This window comes from Garra rufa, chromosome 19, assembly GCF_049309525.1.
Source record: "Garra rufa chromosome 19, GarRuf1.0, whole genome shotgun sequence".
Lineage (NCBI taxonomy): Eukaryota > Metazoa > Chordata > Actinopteri > Cypriniformes > Cyprinidae > Garra > Garra rufa.
Window position 1 is genome coordinate 42425455 of NC_133379.1, and position 22500 is coordinate 42447954.

The window sequence follows — 22500 nt, forward strand, 5'->3', positions numbered from 1 at the left end:
CGAGAAAACAGTTCATTTCTGAAGACTGTGTGTGTGTGTGTGTGTGTGTGTGTGTGTGTGTAGTTAGACTCACGACACTGGCCCGTGACAGCTGATCTGAATGGCCTCCAGGAGTCTAGGGGGCGCCACCTCCTTACACAGGTAATGATGAGCGTCTGTAGTGAGTCTGTAGTATCCGTCGATCAAAGACACGAAGGACAGCGCCTCGCTCAGAGAATGAAACTCCAGCTCCTGTGGGAGAAACAGAGAGAGACGCTCCGACACCCGATCTGACCCGAGAACAGACTGCGACTCGACTCCACCTTACCAGCGTCTGACCGTCCTGTCTGTTTATCGAGACGATTCGATTCTCCACGGATCCGTCTTTAGTGCCCTGCTTTACACTGATGTCGATGACGTCGGCGAAATCACAGTAAACCTGTTGATCCTGAGAAGTTAGAGAGAGACAGAGACGCTCAGTCGCTTTCCTCAACAAACGCAATCGTAAAGCGAAGATTATCCGTACCTCTCGCTCTCTGGCCTCTTTTGCTCGTGACCATCGGATGCCGTGGTTCCCGCTGACGATGATGGTGACGTTTCCGGCGGACGGTTCGTTGACGTGGAATTGTTCGGTGTAGAAGGCCGACTGCAGCGTCTCCAGACTGACCACGTATTTGAGCTTCAGGTCTCGTGGCGTAGCTTTACACGCGCCGAACTGCTGAATGAACTTCCTGAAACGGAAGCGGATCCGCTTCCGGGTCACAAAGTGCTGATTCTGAACGTGCGCTCGCATGTTCTTCGGGAGGAACGACTTATAACTGCGAATGAACAAAGAGAACGTCAGCAGCGTTCGGTTTGGCGGAAACTCTACGGGCGGCAGCAGGTCAAAGGTCACAAACTCTCACCTGTTGTGGTTGTAGATGTCAACAGGTGACTTGGTTTTTTCTTTGGCCATTCGCATCATATCGAGAACGGCCAATCCCAAGCACTCTTCCTGAAACTCCAGACTGATGGGAACGCTGACCGCACCGCTCAGAAAATCTGACCTCCACTGAGAGACGGACAGACAGGAGACGATTAGCACAAGAAATGATAAAGAAATGAAAAGTGTTGCTGCTCAGAGTAAAGTATTACTCCATCTGCAGCTGTCATGTCATCTGGACTGAGAAAAACAGGATTTATAGTCGTGTTCAGCTGAACCCCGATCCTAAACTAGACTCTTAAACATGGACCACAGTTCTGTGATCTGTATATGATGCATTATTCTACCAATATTCACAATACAGTTATTGCATATCAGTTATCGGCTGTAAACACCATTATGGTGGATATCGATCCTCCTCCTCACCTGAGCAAACAGGTACGCCGCAGCGACGTCATCGAGCACGGACGCCTCTGAACTCTTGGTGACGCCGTACCTGCGGGCCGAGGTCGAGCCGCTGCCGTACCAGCCTGGAAAATAAAACCTGCAGACGGACAGAATTAGATTAGATTGCGCTGCCAAACCCAGCGTGCGTCAGCGTTGAAGCTGATCCTCACGACGACACACCTGATTCTGAACAGCAGCGTCTCGTTGGCCGAGGCCTCGATCTTGAGGATGTGATTGGGAGGAAGCCACACGCGGTCTCGCTCTCTCATGAGTCCAAACAGACTGCAGTACGGAGGACTGACACCTGTGGCACATCAAACACATCAGACATCATGACGGTGCGTGACCTTTGACCTGTGAACACATCTGCTCAGTCTCTGTGTGTGTGTGTGTGTGGCCAGACGGGCAGCAGCTGCAGCATTAAAGAGGAAACTGAATGAAAAGAGGAAGTCAATGAGGGTGTGTCCTACACACACACACACACACACTCTTTTAAGCCCTTAACACTCAGATGGGTAAACAGGAAGTGGTAAGAGTAGGAACAGGAAGTTTACCAGCCCAGAGCAACACTCGAGCCACAGTAAGATAATGTCAGTCGCACACGTTCATTCCTCTGAACACGGTTACGGGTCGCTGTCGTGACGTCATTCATCAGTGCTGCACTTATTTCCAGTGATTCTCTCACACTGACTTCATTCTGACGCTCCGTTACACTGACACTCGTGTGGCTCTGCATTTGTAAGGAGGTTTGCAGGTCGAAGTTTCACGTTCTCCTATGAATTTTTCTATGAACCGTTGTTTGCATTGACTTCTTGAAGGTGAGATCAGACCTTCGGCTTCATACTGAAATCTCACTGGATTATTACAAAATATTTGAAAAAGACACGTTTGGAAACATAAAGCTGACACCTGCTGGCACACTAATGCAAAATAACGGTCTTCAGATGTTGTGAAGCACCTGATGCGATCGACCGTTTCTGGTGTTAGACGGATTTGGCCGTATTTGCCATCGTTCAGCTCATTTTTGTAGGTGAAATCAGGAATGGGGCCGAAAGATTTCCCCACACAGATTTCGCAACAGGTTCCAGTTGGTCGCACAAATTTGCCACAATGACCAACAGAAAGCTGTTTGGTTTGACAGTGAGTTGTGTTTCAGCTGAGCTTCATCCATCTCTACATTATTGACAACAGACGGTGGAGTTTTCTGACTGCTAAATTTGGCTAATGGTGATGCACCTTTACCCGCGGTTACTGACAGCAGCTGTAGCTAGTTAGTCACTCGACGCCTCGCTCTGGTTTTACGACTGAAACAGACACAGAACGGGCCTGGAGTCCGTCTACCGCAAGCGCTGCAGATTACGTGAGGAATGCGAGCCGCTCGCCAAACACCATTTCTGAAAGTACCAGCAGTTATACATAATTAACTAGACAATATTTTATAAAGAAATAAAGTGTGATTGCTAATGTCTGCTAACTCGCGCACACTCGCATGGTTGTTTGTGGATGTGTAACTACACAATAATCTGGCATGAATCCCACACGCACACCTGGTACAGACAGGTGAATTGTGTTCATCAGTATGAATCGATCAGGACTCACCGCACTCCTTGGCGGCGCTGATGCAGATCTCTTCTGTCACGTATTCTCCGGCCGGATACGTCATCACGCTCGCCTCGTCTCTGCAGCTGTACAGATGAACCTGCAGGGCGGCGCCACACGTCTGCTTCTCCGCCCGTCCGTCACACGGCTCCATGCTAACTAACGCTGTTAAAGCCATTTATATTTCACCTGAAGAGAAACGCACACGCTCTCGTTTAAAACACACATAGTTTTATTATAAAAAAAGCTAAATTGAATGTGTGTAAACATACTCCATAAACACCAGCATAACTTTAACACTAATACTGCACTAACTAACCCTAACCCTGCTTAACATCAGCTTATGCTCTGTTTGTAAACCACTTTGGATAAAAGCTTCTACTAATTGTATAAATGTAAATGTCATTAAAAAGTTCTGTGAAAAAAGATCAAATTCTGTTGATGTCTTTTTAAATCCATGTGACTTTCCTTTCGCAAACACAGAGACGTTTAGCAGAATGCCCCTGATGACCTGAAAACATCAACAGAAAAGTATTTGTCTATAAACTATTTGAGGATGGTGAAACGTGCTTGATATTTGTGTTTTAAATGAGTATAAATGCAGATAAGAGTTAATGAAAATGATCAGTGAATGCAGGTCATCATATGCCCCACAGACAGTCACAGATGCTCTGATCTGCCTTCACTGTATGATAAAGAGCGACATGAACATCCTGCTCAACACTTTAAAGTCATACAGGTTCAGAGTGACACCCGCGAATGACAACAGAATTGACACTTGACGTCTTTTTATTTGGTTTGACTTTACGTGTATCGTACAGCACTTTGGGTCAACAATGAGTTGTTAAATGTGCTTTAGAAAGAAAAAAATAAAGAAGAACTTGACCTTTCTGTATGTTTCTCTCTGTGTAACACATCAAAACGTTTTATTAGTTAAATGTTTTATTAGGAAAGTATTGCAGTGTTACTTTTGTTACTTTTTATCACCTGAACTGAGCTTGCGAATTATTTATTTATTTTTTTTAAATAGCAGATCTCAAAAGTTACAATATAACCCTTTTACACCGAAAGAGAAATGAGTAATCTTCAGGTTGAGTCTCTGTCTCTGCACTAACTCCTCTAACACGGGGACAGGAGACACGTCAGTCAACACCTCTGAGAACTACGGAACCAGCGATACTTATTTGAGAAAGTAACTCCTGTATTATGTCTCAAACTTAAAGATTTCAAGCCCCTGACGGTGATTGGTTGGAACACTGTTTGTTTTGCTGTGGAATCGTTGGTAGCACCGATTGTTTTTTTGGCATATCTCGGACCCTAGGCTGACCACAGAGACGGAGGTTTTTTACAGCCAATTTACGGGGCAGGCAGCGAGCGGATCGCGAAGAAAGGTCAGCCGAATTTGACACTTTATGTTTCAGCCTAGAATCGCTGATACAACCTTTAAATGTGTTACTTTACTAGTTAAAAAAGTAATCTGACTACATAACTTGTATTTTTACCCCAAACACTGGGTCTATTGTTTTACTGAAGCAGTAGATCAGAAATCAACCTGCTGCTATCAGGGACACTTTTCTGATCTTATTTCACACAAACAAACGACACTAAAATAAGCATGTTTGTGTAGTGTGGAATGGCTTGTACTCTTATTTAGTTAATATAAAACTTGTTATCAGATGATTTGTAGGGTAATGAACATTCTGAAAGTCAGTGGAGCTTTACGACGACTGTAACGAGACTCCAGGGAATCAACGCAGCAAACAAACACCACCGAATCAAAGGAACACGGAGGTTCAGATCATCAGACGACCGCGACGCTCCGTCCTGACATCAGTCTGAACATAGAGACGGTCAGAGAGAAGGAACCGCAGCACTGGTTTAACATGAACCACTAGACAAACAACACCAGTAACAGACTTCATTTCATCTGGTGGCTGGTGACTTCTTATTTCAGTGCCTTTATTTATGATAGTCCACAGACAGACAGAGAGGATGCTCTGCTATATGACTCTACCCATAATCCTCTGATCAGACCCTCAACTGTAGGCGTAAAGAAGACGAGATGAACTGATCAATTACAGTTTGCTATTTAGCCATGGCATGAAGCGGTTGATGCCGCATAAACGGAGCCTGTGGAAAATCACACAGCGGCGGCTGAACAAGAGACTGACAGCAGGATTCGTCTCCGTCCGCAGTGAGACTAAAGCGTCTCTCGCTGACGTTCTTCTGAGGGTCACTGTGAGTTTCTGTGGTGGAGCTGATCAGAAAGAGGAAATGAAAACATCAGGGTGTGTGCATAATATTAGACTTAGCGTGATTTAATTACGTGTGTGTGTGTGTGTGTGTGTGTGTGTGTGTGTGTGTGTGTGTGTGTGTGATTGACAGTCACACTCTTGGGTTTTTCCTTCAAAGTTGTTGATGCGTGTCTACTAAAGCTGCAACAGACTGAAACTAGTTATTTCAGCAAGGGACGACCATTTTGATTTTAAAAATGAGGCATTAAATGCAAACATCTTTCACACTCCACCGGTTTACCCTCATCATCATCGCTTCAGGAACGAAAGCATCTGTCCTCATTCATAAATGGAGCAGGTTTCTGATCGCTCTGATGTGTGAATGCGATTTGATCCGAATGAGTCATTTTGCAACCTCACCTGATTGGATGCGATTCATCGATGCGTTACGAAGCGAGCGGATGCTGGTGCGCACGAGTCGACGGAGAGAAACACCAGAGCAGATTAGAATCTGAAATCAGACCCTTTCAAATGTGATCTCGAAACGCTCTGATGATTTCACAGCCGTTTGTCATTCATCTCCACCGTAAAGGAATATCTGTTCAGGTCTGTACGCGTCTAGATGAAGTGATCCTGGAGTTTGAAGTGAAGAAGGACGACATACGAACTGAAGAGAAATGAGCTGCAATCCTCATCTAGAGCCCTCAGTTAGTACAAGTATAACATCTCATCCTACTACTGTTGTTGTATTTCCCAGAGGAGCAGCAGAGCGAGGGTCAGACGGTGAAGCTCTGTTCTCTACTTTCTGTTTCCTTGCAGTTCTGCTCACAACAAAATGACAAACGGTCAGACGGAGGCACACTGACAGACCAAAACAGCAGCAGCTGAAGTCGACGAGGGTCTGCTGGTGTTATCGGCGGCGCGCAGAACAGTTATCTGCAGAAGAAGCTGCATTATCACACAGCTGCCCTCCGAGATACCGGAGGAACACCAGCAGAAATAACTGCACAATGCATCCACTCCAGAAACACTTGAGACCTGCTGCAAAAAAACACCAAAACAAACCGCTTCACCTCTACAGACAAGAATCAGACGATCCAGGAGTCGAGCGACACTCGTCCACCAGAGTCTGAAGACCATCTGATCTTCAGCGGCACATAAACATCATTATAACATGAGCATTATATCTACAGCGAATAATAAAGCTCATCCCAAACCCGGACTCACCCCGACTGAATCCAGATCAGCAAACACAGAGCCAATCCGACTCCTGATTCAATCCGACTGTTTCAGTCACACTGAAGGCTCTGATCATGAGATCTGCTGCTGCTGTGAGTTTCAGACACTTGTCAAAGTCAAACCACAGCGATGTGTGAAGCTGGAAACATTCAGCGGTCAGAAAGTCGAGAAGAAGAGCTTCACAACAAAGTCAAGAGCACAATCAAACCAGAAACAAACACACAGACAGAAACAGGCCACATGTGTGATGAAGGAGCTGGATGAGGGGAAAACCCTCCGGAGTCAAAGCGAAACAGAAATAGGATTTTCCAGTAAGTGGATCTTAAAGGACAAGCGCACAGAACCAAACACAAACATCAACAAAACAGCAGAAACACGAACCAAACTACCTTCCGAACACACCGCTGAAGCGGCTCATCACTTCAGGCGCATCTCATGCGGTGTTTGCGTTCGTTAAGTTACTCACGCTGATTCTGTTGTCATGGAGATCCGATCCGAACCGAACCGCATCACAGGATCAAACGGAACCCGCGCGCGTCCGTCTCGTTAACGGCTGTCAGAGTCACATAGTCACGCCTACGGAGCGCATTAGACGCGGCGAAAGAGCCGAACCTCATCTGCGACCCGGATCCAGACAGAGACTCATCGCGCGAACTTCTACTCCGATCACTCTTGTCAGCTGGCGCGCGCACGCACAGACGCCGCTGCGTCGGTGGGCGGAGCTTCCACTTCATCGCATATTAACGAGTTAAAGAGACATTGTTTGAGGGCTGTTTTGGATAGGGATAATGATATTGCTATTTACTTGTTTCAGAGTTATATTTTAAGTTGATGCCATATATGCTTTGAGATACAGATGCTTGCAATTGCAAAATTAGCTTTGTTCGAATGAGGAAGCAACAATTCACACTCATAAGAAATGCTTATGATGACTTATTAATATGTAATCAACCACAAAGGTTAACAAGAGGGTACACAGAGGTGAGGAGACCATGCTGCAACCCCAAGCAAAGTTGAGGCAGATGAAGACCTCGAAGAGGAAACGGAAAAGTGCTAGATGCAGAAAGCAACTTAAGAGACAAAGGAAAGACCACCGCCTTAAGCATGAGTTACAGAGACTGATACACCTACAACAGGAAGATTGGAACATACAAGACATTTGGGCAATTGATGACTAATATGATGATTAATTCATGTGTTATTGCAATTACACAAAAAGTTGTATAATAGGTCTGAGGAGTAAACTATTCTTCAGATGCTGACTGCATTAAGCGTAGAGGATACCTGATAACAATATTGAGCATCTCCAATACTGCGGTTTAACAGTTTGATTATATAACGTGTAGCTAAGCTGAGTTTTTAGTTTTATTTTTTGCATTAATTGCTTTGAATTGTAACCAATGAAATAAGAGAATTTATTGTTACTGTTGCCTCCCGTGAGATTTTACTCATATCTACAAACCGAGCCTCAAACGAGAACAACCTCAACAGAGTCTTCCACATCGTTCCCGAAGGACTGCAACCTGCGGACGGAAGAGTACTTCATGGTTTAGGCTAGATATGACTATCCTTACCCTACCTGAATAATCATAGGGTTAAAGACACAAGGACACACCATAGAAACAAGGAGGAAAATCATGTATTCCTCGTTTACACTAACATTTCATTAACTATATTTAGTTTTTTCTCAAACTAAACATCTAAGTTTCTGTCTACATTTTAGAAAAACATTCAGTAGCTTGTATAGCGATGCTTCTCATGTCACTGCACAAATCCTGTTCCTACTGTCTGAATTTAATAAGAAAAAAGCCTTCAGTTCCTTTATGCTGTAAGTTTAGCTGCTGTGTGAATACTTCATCCACAAGAGGAAAATAAACAGAAATAAATCAGTCCAGTTGATTTGTTTGTCAGTGGTTTGTGTGTCACCTAGAGAGAAATAATGAAAAGGAATACGAGAAATTAAAAGAAAAAAATAACTTTATCAATGTGTACAATTTTACATCATTTTATAAAAAAACAACTGCACTGATTTTAATCACATTAAACCAAAAACAAAACAGAAAGTGCAGTAATAAATGAATGTGTCATGGTGATGATTATTTACAGTATTGCATTTATCTGTGAGGAGCAGCAAACGTGACGCTTCAGACCGGTTAGTGTTCATCGGATCGGAGGCTACGCTTTCAGAGCTCGTCTCAGGTCGCCGTAGAAGTCGATCAGACCGCTGGCCATGGCCGTATCCACCGCCGTCTGCGGCAGCATTCCCTTCAGGTCCGTCTGGATGTATCCGCTCAGTAAACTGAGATCCGAGTCCTGCGTCGGCACACAGAACCAGCCGCACGGGTGATTGAACCCTCGTACGAACCCCGCTTTCTGCTCGCCGTGGTCGACGCTCACGCCTGCACGACACAACGACACATTTCACACGTTAGATACCAGACTTTGCACACGGCACCGCTGTGATATGACCTACTTCATAAAAGATGCAAAAAACATGTGATCTACTTCACTTTACTGCAGCGCTCCAATCATTAAAGTTTTATTTAATTTGGCCGAAAGGTCATGTTAGTCTTCTTTTGGTCACATGGATTCATGTGATATATATTTGCAGGTAAGAGTTCAGCAAACTCAGTCAATTTCATGAGCTGCGTCTACTGGAAATGAAATGTGTAGCGAGAGCCGCCCTTAAGAGTCGCTTTCTTAAATAAATCAGATCCGGTTCGGTCTGCACCGACAGACGATCACCAGATGTCGAGATCTGTTCTCCAGAGCCTTTAGTTGAGCTAAACGGCTGATCTAGAGCACAAACAGACGTATCGGCCTAATGCTGGCGACTGACCGCAGGACAGCAGGCCGCTCTGATAGTCGGTGGTGTAGGAGAAATCCACAAACTCTCGTGGAGAGATGATGTTCCACAGCTGCCCTGCGGTGGTGTATTTCACAACACAACGGCCCTGAAAAACACACAGCACAACTTTCAGTTCCTTTGGTCGAGTCCTTTATTTGTCATGTGCACATAAACACTTGTGTCAGAGAAACAAGGACAGATTTAGGTGACTTTGTGAAATCTTGGACTTGCACTTATGAAATGCTGTAGAGATAACGCTGGGTGATGTGCTTTATTGCGGTTGTGAAACTCTTTATCACTGAACGCTCACCCGCTTTCACAACCCAGCTGTAGATTAACATGCGATGCAGATGTTCACCTGGTCTAGTGTTTGCAGGATCTCCAGGGAAGTGATCATAGTGTCCCACTCCAGTCTGCAGGCTCCGGGACGGATGTAGTCCATGATCCGCTGCGGACTCTCCGCTACGGTTCCTTCAGTTTTATATCTGCAAAAACACAACCAGAGAGCAGTCGCATAAACCTAGTCACAATGTTCAGACTGTCTTTGCGAGCCTTACCTTTCAGAATCAAATGCATTTACTTTTTCTATTTCATGCATTTGAATTTAAAAAGTTATGACCAATCTTTAAGAAAACAAATAACTAACTCTAACGACTAGTCTAGGTAGTTTGTGCATTGATAACTAGCCTGGTTTGAGCGGTGTTCTGCTGTTTCAGCGCTAAACTCACAGAAAGCCGCCGAACTCCTCCGATGGTCTCCTCCACACGGTCACATCCTTCTGAAAGAACCAGAGAACAAGAACTGAGCGCTATTAGAAACTCTCGAAACAACACGATATCAACCTGAACGACGCGGTAAATGTTTAAAGAGACAGAATCAACACATTAAACTGAACTGACTGATTTCTTCGCGATGCTCCACTCAGATTCATTCAGACTGTGATACGATACTAGAGTCTCCTGCAGTTTCTCAGGACTGACTTGAGAAAACATCTGAAACACATCCAGATAAAATCATTACAATTATATATTTAAAAAATTCAAAGCTCTACCCATCTGAAAGACATCCATCAATACATCCGTAAGAGCTGAATTATGTTAACACAGTAAACTGTCCGTCATCTGTGAAAACGTACATTATAACTTAAATCGTTATTGATGCAATAACTGTCTAGCTGAATGCAACTTAAGATTAATTTTTAATACTTCATTACTATTATAGCATCAGACTCACTCGAGGAGTGCTCTTTAGTGATTTACAAACAATCAGAAAGCATCTAAAACCACAAACAGCTGATCAAACTGAGAACATGAATAAATAGTCATATCGTACCGCAGCGGCGGACATTCGCTCAGATGAAGGTGAGTTTAGTTTTTCACGTGTGTTCATTTATCATTTTAGCACGATGTCATTACGCCGGACAGCCAATCAGAAGCGTCGACCCCGCCTTGAATATATTAGCCCTCACTTGATTGGTCAAAGGTAGCTAGAGGTGCTCAGACTCGCGAGCTGATTGGCTGTTGAACTCTCGGATGTTATTCGGTCAGTTTCTCAGCTGCGCTACAGCATTACGACAGCAGAGGGCGCAAAACACAGACACACATCACCCACTCATCCACTGTCAACAACTTTAATTCTACAAACAAGAATAAAATCAGTCATTCAACACACTAATTACAGTAGAATAAGCAGATGAAGCTTCATCCACACAGAAGGATCATGTAAATATTGCTCTGAATTGGCAAAACTACAAAAATGCTGTAGAAGAATCTGCAAAATATGCTGTGGTTTCATTTTAAAAGTCTCATATATTCTGGTTGGTGATGAGTTTCTGCATCCTGCGTATCTTGCGCTTGTTTTTGGGCATGATCTTGTTGTACTGTCCGTTTCTGATCAGATGTTCTTTGCTGTGGTGGATCTGAGCGCCGTGTTGCAGCTGAAACGAACACAGAGCCTGAAGAGGTTTGAGAAGAACCTGCAAAAAACACCAGCGGCTCATCAGCATCAGATCATCACACACCCGCAAACAAACTCATCTACCGCTGTGGATTTACGAGATCAACCTCCTGAATGGCGCGGTTGTTCTCCGTGATGGCGAGCGTGGCGGCCGCACACTCCAGAGTCGACACACACATGTTGTTGGGCTGCGTGCGGATCACGTACTGACTGGAGGAGGCGCTGCGGAGCTGAACCTGTCAGGACCGGCACAAAACTGACATCAACACCGCTCCAATACTACTGTACGGATTCAGTTTGATGACAAAAACGGCTCGTGTTGTGTTAAAGATGGCTTAGACCAGAGAACAGATTCAGCCTGGATCTCTAGAGAGAGAAGCGGCTCCGTGACCCACCTGTCTGGGCATCCGCAGCAGCGCGTTCCTCAGGAACATGTCTTTAGCTTGACTCCAGGTGCCGTCGATCAGGATGACGTTGTGGGCCGTCGCGGTGAAATCTGCACTCAGATCCTCCAGATTCTCGGCGGCGGCTCCGGGATACAGCAGCAGAGTACGAGCGTCTTTACACACGGATGCCAGCTCCGGATATCTGACCGAAAACACCAGCAACAACACATGAAGGCCATCGCCACACACACACGCGCACACACGCGCACGCACGCACGCGCACGCACACACGCACACGCACGCGCACGCGCGCACGCACGCACGCACGCACGCACACACACACACACACACACACACACACACACACACACGTATACACACACGTATACACACACACACACACACACACACACACACACTTCAGCCAGCACTTGCTCCAGTCACCTGTCTTCAGAGAAACGCCTCCCGATGAAAACTTTGCACTTTTCCGGCGGGAGACACACCGTCAGGAGCGGAACCGTGCGCAGAACCCGACTCTCCTGCAGAAACCGGAGGAGACAGAGGAAAACTCAACATCTGACGGCGTCAGGAACGCCACACGCGGCTCTGAGAGGATGGACACAAACCTCAGCCGGATGCTGGACGATGTAGAGACACGTGGAGACGTCCAGAGGATGCGGCGGGAGATACGGACACAGACACACCTTCACCGGACGACTGACGACACAAAACACAGCGATCAGTGAAGCACCGGACACACCGACGACCGCAGCCACCGACGGGATCCGATTCTGGACGTCATCTGTCTGATCGTCATCGCTGTGGTCGTCAGTGTGTCTAATATTGCAGTTTCAACAGTGTTTATGCATTTAAATGGTTACATGTCAATAGAGTCAGTTGCGCTCTGGGCGTCACGTGTTCGAATCCCGACTCGAGGACCTTTCCCGATCCCGGCCCCCATCTTTCTCCCACTTCGTTTCCTGTCACTTCTGATCTGTCCTATTTCAATAAAGGCAAAAAATGCCAAAAGTAAATCTAAAAAAAAAAAAAAAGTCAATAGAAGCATGAAAAACTTACTGAAATTCTGAATGGATTTTATATTGAACGCTCTCTTCCTAATCACTAAAACTGTCACTCGCTTCAGTTCTTGGTGCTCACACTGATGAAGACTAGACCAGAACAAACACTTGAACTGATGGATCTGAGCTGCTGTACAAATGAATCGCATCTCAACTAACCAAATCAACACTGATCAGACTAAAGCTGAATAACACTGATGACTTCTGTAGAACTGCTTTTAGCTGAACTGAACTCACTTCAAAATGTGATCATTCCCACTGCTATTGATCTGAACCAAAAAGACACTGCTGTGTTTTAGAGTAGATTTACAGCCGGATCTGAACAGATTGAGTTTCATAATTTATTCTGTTCATTTCCTATTTATCTCTGTGAAGCTGACCAGATACAAAATCTCTCTTTACATCATTTGTTATGATGAGAGAAACTGAAAACTCCTCTGATTGGCCATTGCGTCCCAGAGCTCAACAGACTCGTCTGTGATTGGCTGCTGCACTCAACGCTGTAAACAGAAACCAGAGCGAAACTGCTCGAATCTGTTTGAGCAGCTAGAAAGTGACGAACAGCATCCCTGACACACACGGATTCATACAAGTGTGTGTGTGTGTGTGTGTGTGTGTGTGTGTGTGTGTGTGTGTGTGTGTGTGTGTGTGTGTGTGTGTGTGTGTCTCACCAGCATCTGCGGCAGGTCGGGCGTCTCTCGCTCTTCTCAACGGGGAGATCCGACAGCACCGAAAAGCCTTCATCATCACCGTCTTCATCTCTCTCCGTCGTTTCTTCCTCATCTTCATCGTCATCCTCGTTCGTTTCTTCTACTGTGTCTTCGTTAAACTGTGAGTTCATTGTGTCATATTCCTTCAGTGTTTCACGCTTGTTAGATGAGTGCGTTTCCGCTTCCGGTGACGTGTGAGAGAAAGATGGCGGCGCGCGGAGAGAAACGTGCAGCGGAGCGACCGGCTCAAATCAAGGCAAAACGAGCGAAATTAAACAGAAAGAAAAAGTCACAAACTGAGAGAAATACGAAGACAGTGACATTTTCACTAGAGAATGAAGAAACGACTGAAAACTCCCAGACGAACATCATCAGCGTCCCGCCGCCTGTCAGCACGGTAAAACACACACTCCTAAACACTCTTACACACACACACACACACACACACACACACTTTATCACATTCACATCACTGGACGTATGTTTGACTTGTAATTTTATACTGAGTGTAGTTGGGTGTTCATGTCAAACATAAATATCAGAAACTGGGGAGAGTTAGAGTCACATTAGTGTCTGTGTTTATAAGTGTGAATGATCTCCTTCATCGGAGCAGCGAGTTCAGATTCAGAAGTGAATGCACTAGTTTGACCTGAACGTTTGTTTCTTCTTCAGGGCAAATGGACAAATAAAGAGCGAGTTTTGGTGTTTTCTTCTCGTGGGATCAACTTTAGGACGAGACACCTGATGCAGGACCTCAGGACCATGATGCCGCACAGTAAAGCTGGTAAACCTTCCATCTCCACACTAATGCTGTAAACCGGCTCTTATGAGAACATGATGGAGTCTCACAGATCTCACTCTCGTTTCACTTTCTTCCAGACACCAAAATGGACAGAAAAGACAAACTCTTTGTGGTCAATGAGGTACTTCAACCAAAAAAAAAGTAATTCTTTAATCTTACTTGATTTATTTTTCGATGTCTGATTGTAACGGCTGTTGTGTTTTAGGTGTGTGAAATCAAAAACTGCAATAAATGCATCTTCTTTGAAGCTAAGAAGAAACAGGATCTTTATATGTGGTGAGCGACCCGTCGATTATACGCCAGACATCGGTCGTGTGTGTGTGTGTGTGTGTGTGTGTGTGTGTGTGTGTGTGTGTGTGTGTGTGTGTCCAGATCTCAGTCCGTGTTTATCTCTTTCAGGATCTCAAACGTCCCTCACGGACCCTCGGCCAAGTTTCTTGTACAGAACGGTGCGATCATTTATTCTTCATTCCTTTCTCTATTAATAATTAAACCTTTAGGATTCGTGTATGTAAATGAGCTCTGTTATGATTGGCTCCATTCGCTGCATAATTGGGCTAGATGTGTGGGATTATGTTAATGAGCGTATGGCTGTGATTATGAGACTAGAAATCCTCTTGTGTCTGTAGTTCACACTCTCGCTGAGCTGAAGATGACCGGAAACTGTCTGAAAGGCTCCAGGCCGCTGCTGTCCTTCGATCCGGTCAGTGAAACACGCTTACAGATCACACGCATGTGCGGATGATGATGATGATGATGATGATGATGATAACAGTGTTTTCCTGTCTTTCACAGAAATTTGACACGGAGCCACATTACGAGCTGCTGAAGGAGCTCTTCACTCAGGTTTATTTCAACATTAATTGTTCTCAGTTGTTGCTGCTTTTATCAGTAGTTTCAGTTAATCGTCTACATGATGCAAAATGACTCGTGCACATAAGCCTAACCTATTGGTGAAATGTATGGTGAAAACACATAGTAGTACATTCTCAACACACTGTGTTTAAAGGGATGGTTCGGAGTAGATTTGACTTCATTGCTATGCACTCCGAAGCCCATGTAAATACCCCATCCGAAGTTTTTTTTTACCTTAGTCAAACATTGAGGGAGATATCAGAGTTATTCGAATGGCTTGCTACAGCAGTGAATGGTACATGTGATGTATCTGGTAAATTGCACCACTAAACGTGCAAGTAATCTTACCAAACTTCTACAGTAGTGTAAATAGGGTATGTACTCACAAAACGCTGTAAGTCCACCATGAGTGTATTAAAAACAACTTTTACCCGATCCCTACTAGTCTCAAAAACTACAAATGGTGACACGTCGACGTCACTTCCCTGGTTTGGGATAAGCACATAAAACTCCACGCTGACATGCACACAGACGTAGTAGGTGGAAGTTTTATGTGTTTTTAATAAACTCATGGTGGACTTTTGTTTGGTAAGATTACTTGCACGTTTAGTGGTGCAATTTACCAGATACATCACATGTACCTTTCACTGCTGTAGCAAGCCATCCGAAAAACTCTGATATCTCCCTCAATGTTTGACTAAGGTAAAAAAAAACTTCGGATGGGGTATTTACATGGGCTTCGGAGTGCATAGCAATGAAGTCAAATCTACTCCGAACCATCCCTTTAATTGTCATGCATTGCTAGCGCTCTGTTATCGAAGCTCAGGCGTCACTGGTGCTGACAATCAGAGTAGCAGATATAGTGATTGTTTTAAACACATTGCAAATATAACTCTTATAAACAGTGATGCATGTTTAATTTCCTCTAGATTAGTTTTGTCTCACTGCTCAGTTTACTGAACGTGTTTGCGTTGGGAATGATGATTGACGGATTAGCTGTGATGATGTTGTTGCAGATCTTCTCTACGCCTCGGTATCACCCGAAGAGTCAGCCGTTTGTGGATCACGTTCTCACGTTCACCATCGCAGACAACAGGGTCTGGTTCAGGAACTATCAGGTGAGGTGAAGCGCACGAGCGTTTGGCTCCTTCACGCGAGCGGTGGTTTGTAAAGGTTTGGTTCTGTGATCGTCGTCCGCAGATCATCGAAGAAGACGCGTCTCTGGTGGAGATCGGCCCTCGTTTCGTCTTGAATCTCATCAAAATATTTCAGGGCAGCTTCGGTGGACCCACGCTGTACGAAAACCCTCACTTCGAGTCGCCCAACACGGTAAGACCGCTCCGGCTCGCGTCTCTTCTGCTCGTGCCTTTCCTTAAACTGACGACGTCTGTTTGTTTGTTTGTTTGTTCAGCACCGCCGCATGATCAGACAGAACCTGGCCGCCAGACAGACCGAGAGACAGATGGTGAAGGAGATCCGGAAGGAGAAGCGCAAAGAGGAGCAGGAGGTGCTGACGCAGGACGTGACGGACGACGTGTTCGCGACTCCCACCGAACCCAAGGAGCCCGCGGTGGAGCTGCAGCCTCCGGAACGGCAGAACAAGAAGCTCAGACTCACGGAGCTGAAGAAGAGAACGCTGATGAAACGCAAAGGGGTGCGATCCTAACCTGCGGCGCTCACTCCTAAAACATCCGTGTTAATGCCGGCGCAGGTTGGCATGGCTGTTATAATAGAGACCTGATCCCAGATCTGAACATAAAGCCTTTCTCTGTCCGGATGATTTACATTCGTCTTTGTGCTTCTGCTTCTTTTGTAACAATCCAATGTTAATAAAGCATTTTATTAATGTTCAAAAGATGTGTTGATTTTGATTTGTTGGTCACAGTTTGTAGAAAATACACAGGATCATGACTATCAGTGACGATCGTTTTTAATGTTTGACAGATGTTTACATGGTGACTACAGTTTCGTAAGCCGTTGTTTAGATGTTTTCTCATATTTCATCATCACTGCAAACACATTGACATACGGTCACACAGAGATTTTGAGTTTGTCCTGCAGTAGTCTGATCGCAGTGATTTCTTTCATGTAAGAGGAGTGTGTGACATGAGCTGCACGTAGGAACCACTTGTTCACAGTTTTTGTTTCCGGTCGGACTGTATCGTGGCGGGACCGGAAACATGGCGTTCAACTTCGGCGGCGCGTCCAACAGCGCGAGTGAGTTGAATTAAACTGTCGTACTCAATCTCTATAAACACTCGTGGTTTCATATGAAAAGCTGTTAAATATATTCATAAACACAACAAATCACTCAAAACCAGATTAGCGCTGAGTGATCGGAGCGGCTGCGCGCGAGACTCCTTACTGCTTCACTGCTGTTTAGGCTTCTCTGTTTATTCATGTTTAGTCATTTGTGTGTTTGTTGTTGTTGTTGTTGTTGTTGTTGTTGGTGATGGTGAGGGCACTCTCGGTTTCTCATTTAACGTTAAATCATTTGGTTTCGGCGCTTCAACAAACCGCGCCAGCCTTCGGTAAAAGCAAACTGTCGTCATTTGTGCTGATTATGACATCATTACCGTCACATGCACGCGCTTATTCATAATAGCTATAGCCTCGCGTTCCCATTCCTTCAGATCCTCAGCTTTATAGGGAGACTGTTGTCACAGTTACAAGCGGTCACGAGCTGTTGTCATGGTTACAGGTCTTTCGGGCACAGGCTTTGGAGCCGCGACCACGACATCCGCGTCCACGGGCTTCGGCTTCGGATCGGGCGGCACGGGTGAGTGAGAGAGAGAGAGAGAGAGTGTTTGCAGGTTGTCTGAGTGTCTCTAACACACTACAGGTGTTTCTAACTCTCGCCCGTGTGTGTGTGTTTGTGTCTCTCTCTCCTGCGCGGCAGGATTCGGCTCTCTGGCCCCGAGCGGTGGCCCCGTTGCCCCCGTTAGTTTTGGGGGGTTCGGTATGGGCCCCGCGGCCCCTGTGTTCAGTTTTGGCAGTAGCCTCAGTGGAGCAGGTAGTTGAGTCCGAGAGGTCGGAGGTCACGTCACTCATGATCGGCTCACATCACGTGTTCATTCGTGTCTGTCCCTGCGTCCCGGTGTTCATACTTAAGTATGTACTCTTTTGGTGAAGGAAAAAGTACACACTTTTGAGCGTGTAGTAGAAGAGTAGGCAAACTGTGGCTAACACTAACCCTAACACGTCACACAACTGCGTCTTTATCCTGTCACAGTAAAATGGCCTATCAATCATTACTCAGTCAACATCCTCCACATTTAAGTTAATTTAACATCCTACTGTATTGGAGAGAAAAGTAGTACATTGATCTGCCATTCACGGGTCTTTCGTGCAGAAAACTGCTCATATTTTCTGCTTGATGATGCATTTAAAAGTTAACGACGGGTGTTTATAAACAAAGATGAATGTAAATCACACTTCAAAAATCGACCTGAAATAGTAGACCATCCGGGGACTTTTGGCATACTCTTTTCAGTATACTATGCTCTGGGACACACTTATTGTTATCTCATACACTATTTAGGACGGACAGTATGAACATTGGGACGCAGGGTGTGTGTGATGCGTGTCAGTGACGCTCAGGTCATGTGATCAAACCCACTCTGTCCATCACCTCATGTTCAGCATGTCCACGTCTGTCCTGTCCTCCTCTCATGCGTGTGTGTGTGTGTGTGTGTGTGTGTGTGTGTGTGTGTGTGTGTGTGCGCGCTGCAGGTGCATTCGGAGGGTTCGGCTCCACCACCACCACCGCCGGCGCCGGCACCAACTTCAATTTCTCCACGCCGTCAAACGCAGGTAGAGTTCTGATCCAGACTGACATTAGCGCCGTGTTTGTGTGAGTGTGTCTGACAGGAAGTGTCGATCGTCTCTAGGTGCCAGTCTCTTCGGAAACACTCAGAATAAGGGCTTCGGCTTCTCGTCCGCTCTGGGCTCCGGCGCTCCGGCGGCGGCGGGCTTTGGCGGAACTCTAGGCGGCACCGGACTGGGCTTCGGAGGATTCGGGGGCATCCAGCCCGCTCAGAACCAACAAGGTGAGACCTGCGACCGACCGCATCAGACGTACTAACGGGGATTTAGATTTTCTTTTTCTTGGTTTGGTTCTACAGTTTCATGTATCACATTTCCCATTATGAAGCATGACGGGGGTTTTCAAACCGGTCTTGGATCTCCCCCCAGCACTGAACATTCGGTTAGTCTCCCTCATCTAACACACCTGATCCAGCTCATTAGTAGAGACTGCTTTAGGCTTCTTCTACATTAATCTGGACACATTTGAAAACCGAGTTTTCATTTTAAAATGCTCTCCGTGTTTTCCAAAAGTTTTTCATCCACACTAAACGTAAAATGTTAAGTTTGCCTTACTGTGTGTGTGTGTGTGTGTAAAAGCTCACTGAGATGATACAGACGGAACAGGATCATTTTATTTATGGAAATATCTCATCATTCACTGATGCGTCCATGTCACGCTTGATCTAAAAAGCAGCTGCGCTCATGTTTTGCTGCAGGACAGCAGTTGTGACTAAATTTTGAAGAGTGTACATATCTATAGAAAGAATATCTTTAGTAACAGTGTGAAAGTGAATGGCACCAACCAGGCACAATTACCGACATAGATGTGTATCGGTACAATATGCGTCACACGACGTGTGTCATCACACAACGTGCTTCATCGTTTTCAAAAGCCTCTGTTTGCAAAGTCCACACTTATGATGCAAATAAAGCGTTTTCAAATGTATCCATTTTGGAGAGTGTTTTCCAAAAAGCTGAGTTTTCCTTCACAAAAACACTGTCTCGGTGTGGACGGAAGGCCAAAACACAGAGAAAAATTTGCGTTTTCAAACAAAAACAAATTCGTGTGGACATGGCCTTAGTAGAAAAGACCAGAACTAGGTGTGTCTCATAAGGGAGACATAAAAAAATGCAGTGCTGGGGGCCTCCAGGACAGGTTTGAAAACCCCTGAATCATGATACAGCCAGTGTTGTTTTCGTCAACGATGACGATGACGAAATCATTTCGTTGACGCCACTTTTTTCCATGACGATAACGAGACGTTGACGAGATAAAATTGGCTCGTTGATGACTAAAACATGACGAGACGTGTGTGAGGTTTCGTTGACGAGACGAGAATAGACGAAAATGTTAGTGGGTGGTCCGTCAGACGTTTAAAATGCATGACATTTCTGCTTATTGTGCATGCCAATTAAAACCGAAAAATATCTGCCGCTATGGCAAGCCGTTTTAGCATTAAATACTCTTTGCCATACTACTATGGCAAGCCGTTTTAGCATTCCATCCTTGTTTGTCTTTTATGTTTTAAAACATTCCTTCATTATTGTAATTATTGGTAAAAATAGTCGATCCGGAAGTTCACATTGTGTTGAACTATAGATCTGCTATTTTCACAACTTATAAGTGACACTACCCAACAGCAAAATACTTACTGACCTACATTAATTTCTTAAAAGACTACTTTTTCCCCTTTTTTTTGACTAAAACTAGACTAAAACCTTTTTGACTTTTCGTCGACTAAAACTAGACTAAAACCTTCTTGACTTTTCGTCGACTAAAATTGGACTAAAACTATCACATATAGAAGTGACTAAAATTTGACTAAAACTAATAACCATTTTAGTCCAAAAGACTAAGACTAAGACTAAATCTAAGATGGTGTTCAAAAACAACACTGGATACAGCGTTTGTTGGTCTGTTGGGTTGGATCGCTTGTTCAGCGCTAGCGAGGTGCTCCATGTTCACAAACAAATGCTTCAAATGAGCCAGGTGTGTGTGTGTGTGTGTGTTTGTAGGAGGAGTGTTTAACCAGCAGGCGTCTCAGTCCAGTCAGCTCTTTAACATGGCCAGCGCTCTCTCCGCCCCATCGGTCCTCAGCGACGAGCGCGACTCCATTCTGGCCCGATGGAACCAGCTGCAGGCCTTCTGGGGTGTGGGAAAAGGTTATTTCAGCAGCAGCACACCACCGGTGGAGTTCAGTCAGGAGAACCCCTTCTGCCGCTTCAAGGTCTGACCATGAAAACACACACACACACACACACACACATGTTGGGTTTACATGTTTTATGGGGACATTCCATAGACGTAATGGTTTTTATACTGTACAAACCGTACTTTCTATGGCCCTACACCTACCCTACACCTAAACCTAGCCCTCACAGGAGATTTTTTACTTTTACTTTCTCAAAAAAACTCATTGTGCATGATTTATAAGCCTGTTTCCTCATGGGGACCTGAGAAATGTCCCCACAAGGTCAAAATCTACTGGTATTCCTATCCTTGTGGGGACATTTGGCCCCCACAACGTGATGAATACCAGGTACACACACACACACACACACACACAGACACACATGCTCTCACACACACACACACACACACACACACACACACATACACACACACACACACACATACACACACACGCGCTCACACGCTCACACACACGCGCTCACACACACACACGCTCACACACACACACACACACACACACACACACACACACACACAACATCGCATTAATTCTTAATGCGATGTTGTGCACCTGTTTTTTTTTTTTTTTTGCAGTTTTTATGTCCTAATATTTCTGACATTGTTGTAAATGTGTGCAGTGCATTTGGATCATTTTTAACTGGTTGAGTTCGGCTGGTTCCTCTCTTTGATATAGATTTTCAGATTGTGTTGGTTTGGTGTGAAAACTCATTTTTTAAATAAGTCGATGGTTCCAAATAGTGTTTTGTTCTGTTGATTCTCTCATAAAGCGGTCTGTCTCTGTGTGTCTGTCAGGCGGTGGGCTACAGCTGTGTTTCTGATGTGAAGGATGAGGATGGTCTAGTGGCTCTGGCTCTCAATAGGAAGGAAGCTGACGTTCGCTGTCAGCAGCAGCAGGTGGTTGAGTCGTTGCATAAGGTTCTGGGAGGCAATCCGACTCTTACGGTCAACGTGGAGGGAGTGCGAGCGTTACCTGATGACCAGTGAGACTCATCTCTGCCCTTTCCTTAAACTGTGTGATTTTAAATACAGTGATTTTCTCATTTGCCAGTGTAGGTTTGTGCTGTACGGCATCGATTCTCAAACTGCAGGACACTCAAAAACAGAAAAAATCAAAAGCGCTTGATTTGTGCTGAACGAGCGGCTCGTTCCCACTGAACACTTTTAGACTTTGCGCAGAAATGTAAAATTTATTCCTGGAAAACTTTTCCAAAAATGGTCTTTGTTATTGGTCATAAACTATGAAATAGTTTCAAGAGCGTCTTATTTGCTGCGTCTCCTTCAGTGTTCGTCAGTCGTTACTTTTCTGAAACGTGGAGACTCAGTGATGTGTGTGGATTTACAAACCATAGTAGGATGTCTAATAAAATGTTCGATCGTAAGCACATGATTGAATTACAACTGTGAGTTAGAAATAATTTTTCT

The 22500-nt window shown here is 45.0% G+C and overlaps 5 protein-coding genes across 10 annotated transcripts in view; 2 read left to right on the forward strand and 3 right to left on the reverse strand.

Annotated features, from left to right (window-relative positions):
• The window catches only part of jak2a (Janus kinase 2a), a 30840-nt gene extending 23739 nt beyond the window's left edge, over window positions 1-7101 (reverse strand). The window contains exons 1-8 of one of the 2 annotated variants that reach the window (XM_073825155.1): window positions 6887-7100; window positions 2948-3136; window positions 1529-1652; window positions 1328-1445; window positions 885-1030; window positions 506-797; window positions 308-427; window positions 74-231 (exon numbers count right to left, since the gene is read on the reverse strand). In XM_073825155.1, coding sequence (XP_073681256.1) covers window positions 74-231; window positions 308-427; window positions 506-797; window positions 885-1030; window positions 1328-1445; window positions 1529-1652; window positions 2948-3125 — 1136 coding nt within the window. In that variant the 5' untranslated portion in view covers window positions 3126-3136; window positions 6887-7100. Of the gene's footprint in view, window positions 1-73; window positions 232-307; window positions 798-884; window positions 1031-1327; window positions 1446-1528; window positions 1653-2947; window positions 3137-6886 lie in introns of both variants that reach the window. The other variant, XM_073825154.1, reaches the window with a different exon arrangement.
• A 1278-nt stretch (window positions 7102-8379) lies between these two features.
• stard4 (StAR related lipid transfer domain containing 4) lies at window positions 8380-10659 on the reverse strand. Of its 2 annotated transcripts, none has more exons than XM_073824433.1 (6): window positions 10601-10659; window positions 10168-10260; window positions 9997-10046; window positions 9627-9753; window positions 9260-9374; window positions 8380-8819 (listed from the first exon to the last, which is right to left on the reverse strand). In XM_073824433.1, exons 1-6 carry the CDS (start codon window positions 10655-10657, stop codon window positions 8596-8598), a joined length of 666 nt encoding a protein of 221 aa, XP_073680534.1. In that variant the 5' UTR covers window positions 10658-10659; the 3' UTR covers window positions 8380-8595. The 2 variants fall into 2 exon arrangements, with proteins under 2 accessions (XP_073680534.1, XP_073680535.1); XM_073824434.1 differs by having other exon boundaries at window positions 9956-10046.
• A 225-nt stretch (window positions 10660-10884) lies between these two features.
• dtwd2 (DTW domain containing 2) lies at window positions 10885-13530 on the reverse strand. 2 transcript variants are annotated; one of them, XM_073824431.1, is made up of 7 exons: window positions 13361-13491; window positions 12492-12609; window positions 12237-12327; window positions 12055-12149; window positions 11620-11812; window positions 11332-11460; window positions 10885-11243 (listed from the first exon to the last, which is right to left on the reverse strand). In XM_073824431.1, the coding sequence occupies exons 1-7, from the start codon at window positions 13482-13484 to the stop codon at window positions 11073-11075; spliced, it is 921 nt and encodes a 306-aa protein (XP_073680532.1). In that variant the 5' UTR covers window positions 13485-13491; the 3' UTR covers window positions 10885-11072. The 2 variants fall into 2 exon arrangements, with proteins under 2 accessions (XP_073680532.1, XP_073680533.1); XM_073824432.1 differs by lacking the exon at window positions 12492-12609 and having other exon boundaries at window positions 13361-13530.
• Window positions 13531-13565: 35 nt separating this feature from the next.
• Window positions 13566-16921, forward strand: bxdc2 (brix domain containing 2). Its single transcript, XM_073824430.1, has 10 exons — window positions 13566-13796; window positions 14072-14183; window positions 14279-14322; window positions 14407-14477; window positions 14601-14650; window positions 14831-14904; window positions 14997-15047; window positions 16073-16174; window positions 16257-16385; window positions 16468-16921. Exons 1-10 carry the CDS (start codon window positions 13566-13568, stop codon window positions 16720-16722), a joined length of 1119 nt encoding a protein of 372 aa, XP_073680531.1. The 3' UTR covers window positions 16723-16921.
• Window positions 16922-17217: 296 nt separating this feature from the next.
• nup54 (nucleoporin 54) overlaps window positions 17218-22500 on the forward strand; it is a 9707-nt gene continuing 4424 nt past the window's right edge. Inside the window, exons 1-7 of one of the 3 annotated variants that reach the window (XM_073823883.1) lie at window positions 17218-17273; window positions 17758-17835; window positions 17956-18069; window positions 18789-18869; window positions 18947-19105; window positions 20880-21091; window positions 21871-22058. In XM_073823883.1, the coding sequence (XP_073679984.1) occupies window positions 17237-17273; window positions 17758-17835; window positions 17956-18069; window positions 18789-18869; window positions 18947-19105; window positions 20880-21091; window positions 21871-22058 (869 nt within the window). In that variant the 5' untranslated portion in view covers window positions 17218-17236. The remainder of the gene's footprint in view (window positions 17274-17757; window positions 17836-17955; window positions 18070-18788; window positions 18870-18946; window positions 19106-20879; window positions 21092-21870; window positions 22059-22500) is intronic. The other 2 variants (XM_073823884.1, XM_073823885.1) reach the window with 2 other exon arrangements.

What these genes read in the sequence shown, in the direction of transcription:
- dtwd2 (XM_073824431.1), bottom strand. Translation starts at nt 13,484, where the DNA reads ATGACGATGAAGATGAGGAAGAAACGACGGAGAGAGATGAAGACGGTG. An exon ending in GCAACTGACTCTATTGACAT is followed by an intron (nt 12,328 to 12,491) that starts GTAACCATTTAA and finishes TTGTGTCGTCAG; the next exon opens with TCGTCCGGTGAAGGTGTGTC. An exon ending in ACAACCGCGCCATTCAGGAG is followed by an intron (nt 11,244 to 11,331) that starts GTTGATCTCGTA and finishes TGTTTTTTGCAG; the next exon opens with GTTCTTCTCAAACCTCTTCA.
- bxdc2 (XM_073824430.1), top strand. Translation starts at nt 13,566, where the DNA reads ATGAGTGCGTTTCCGCTTCCGGTGACGTGTGAGAGAAAGATGGCGGCG. An exon ending in AACTCTTTGTGGTCAATGAG is followed by an intron (nt 14,323 to 14,406) that starts GTACTTCAACCA and finishes GTTGTGTTTTAG; the next exon opens with GTGTGTGAAATCAAAAACTG. An exon ending in CAAGTTTCTTGTACAGAACG is followed by an intron (nt 14,651 to 14,830) that starts GTGCGATCATTT and finishes TTGTGTCTGTAG; the next exon opens with TTCACACTCTCGCTGAGCTG.
- stard4 (XM_073824433.1), bottom strand. Translation starts at nt 10,657, where the DNA reads ATGAACACACGTGAAAAACTAAACTCACCTTCATCTGAGCGAATGTCC. An exon ending in GGAGCATCGCGAAGAAATCA is followed by an intron (nt 10,047 to 10,167) that starts GTCAGTTCAGTT and finishes TGGTTCTTTCAG; the next exon opens with AAGGATGTGACCGTGTGGAG. An exon ending in GAGGAGTTCGGCGGCTTTCT is followed by an intron (nt 9,754 to 9,996) that starts GTGAGTTTAGCG and finishes GTGTTTTTGCAG; the next exon opens with ATATAAAACTGAAGGAACCG.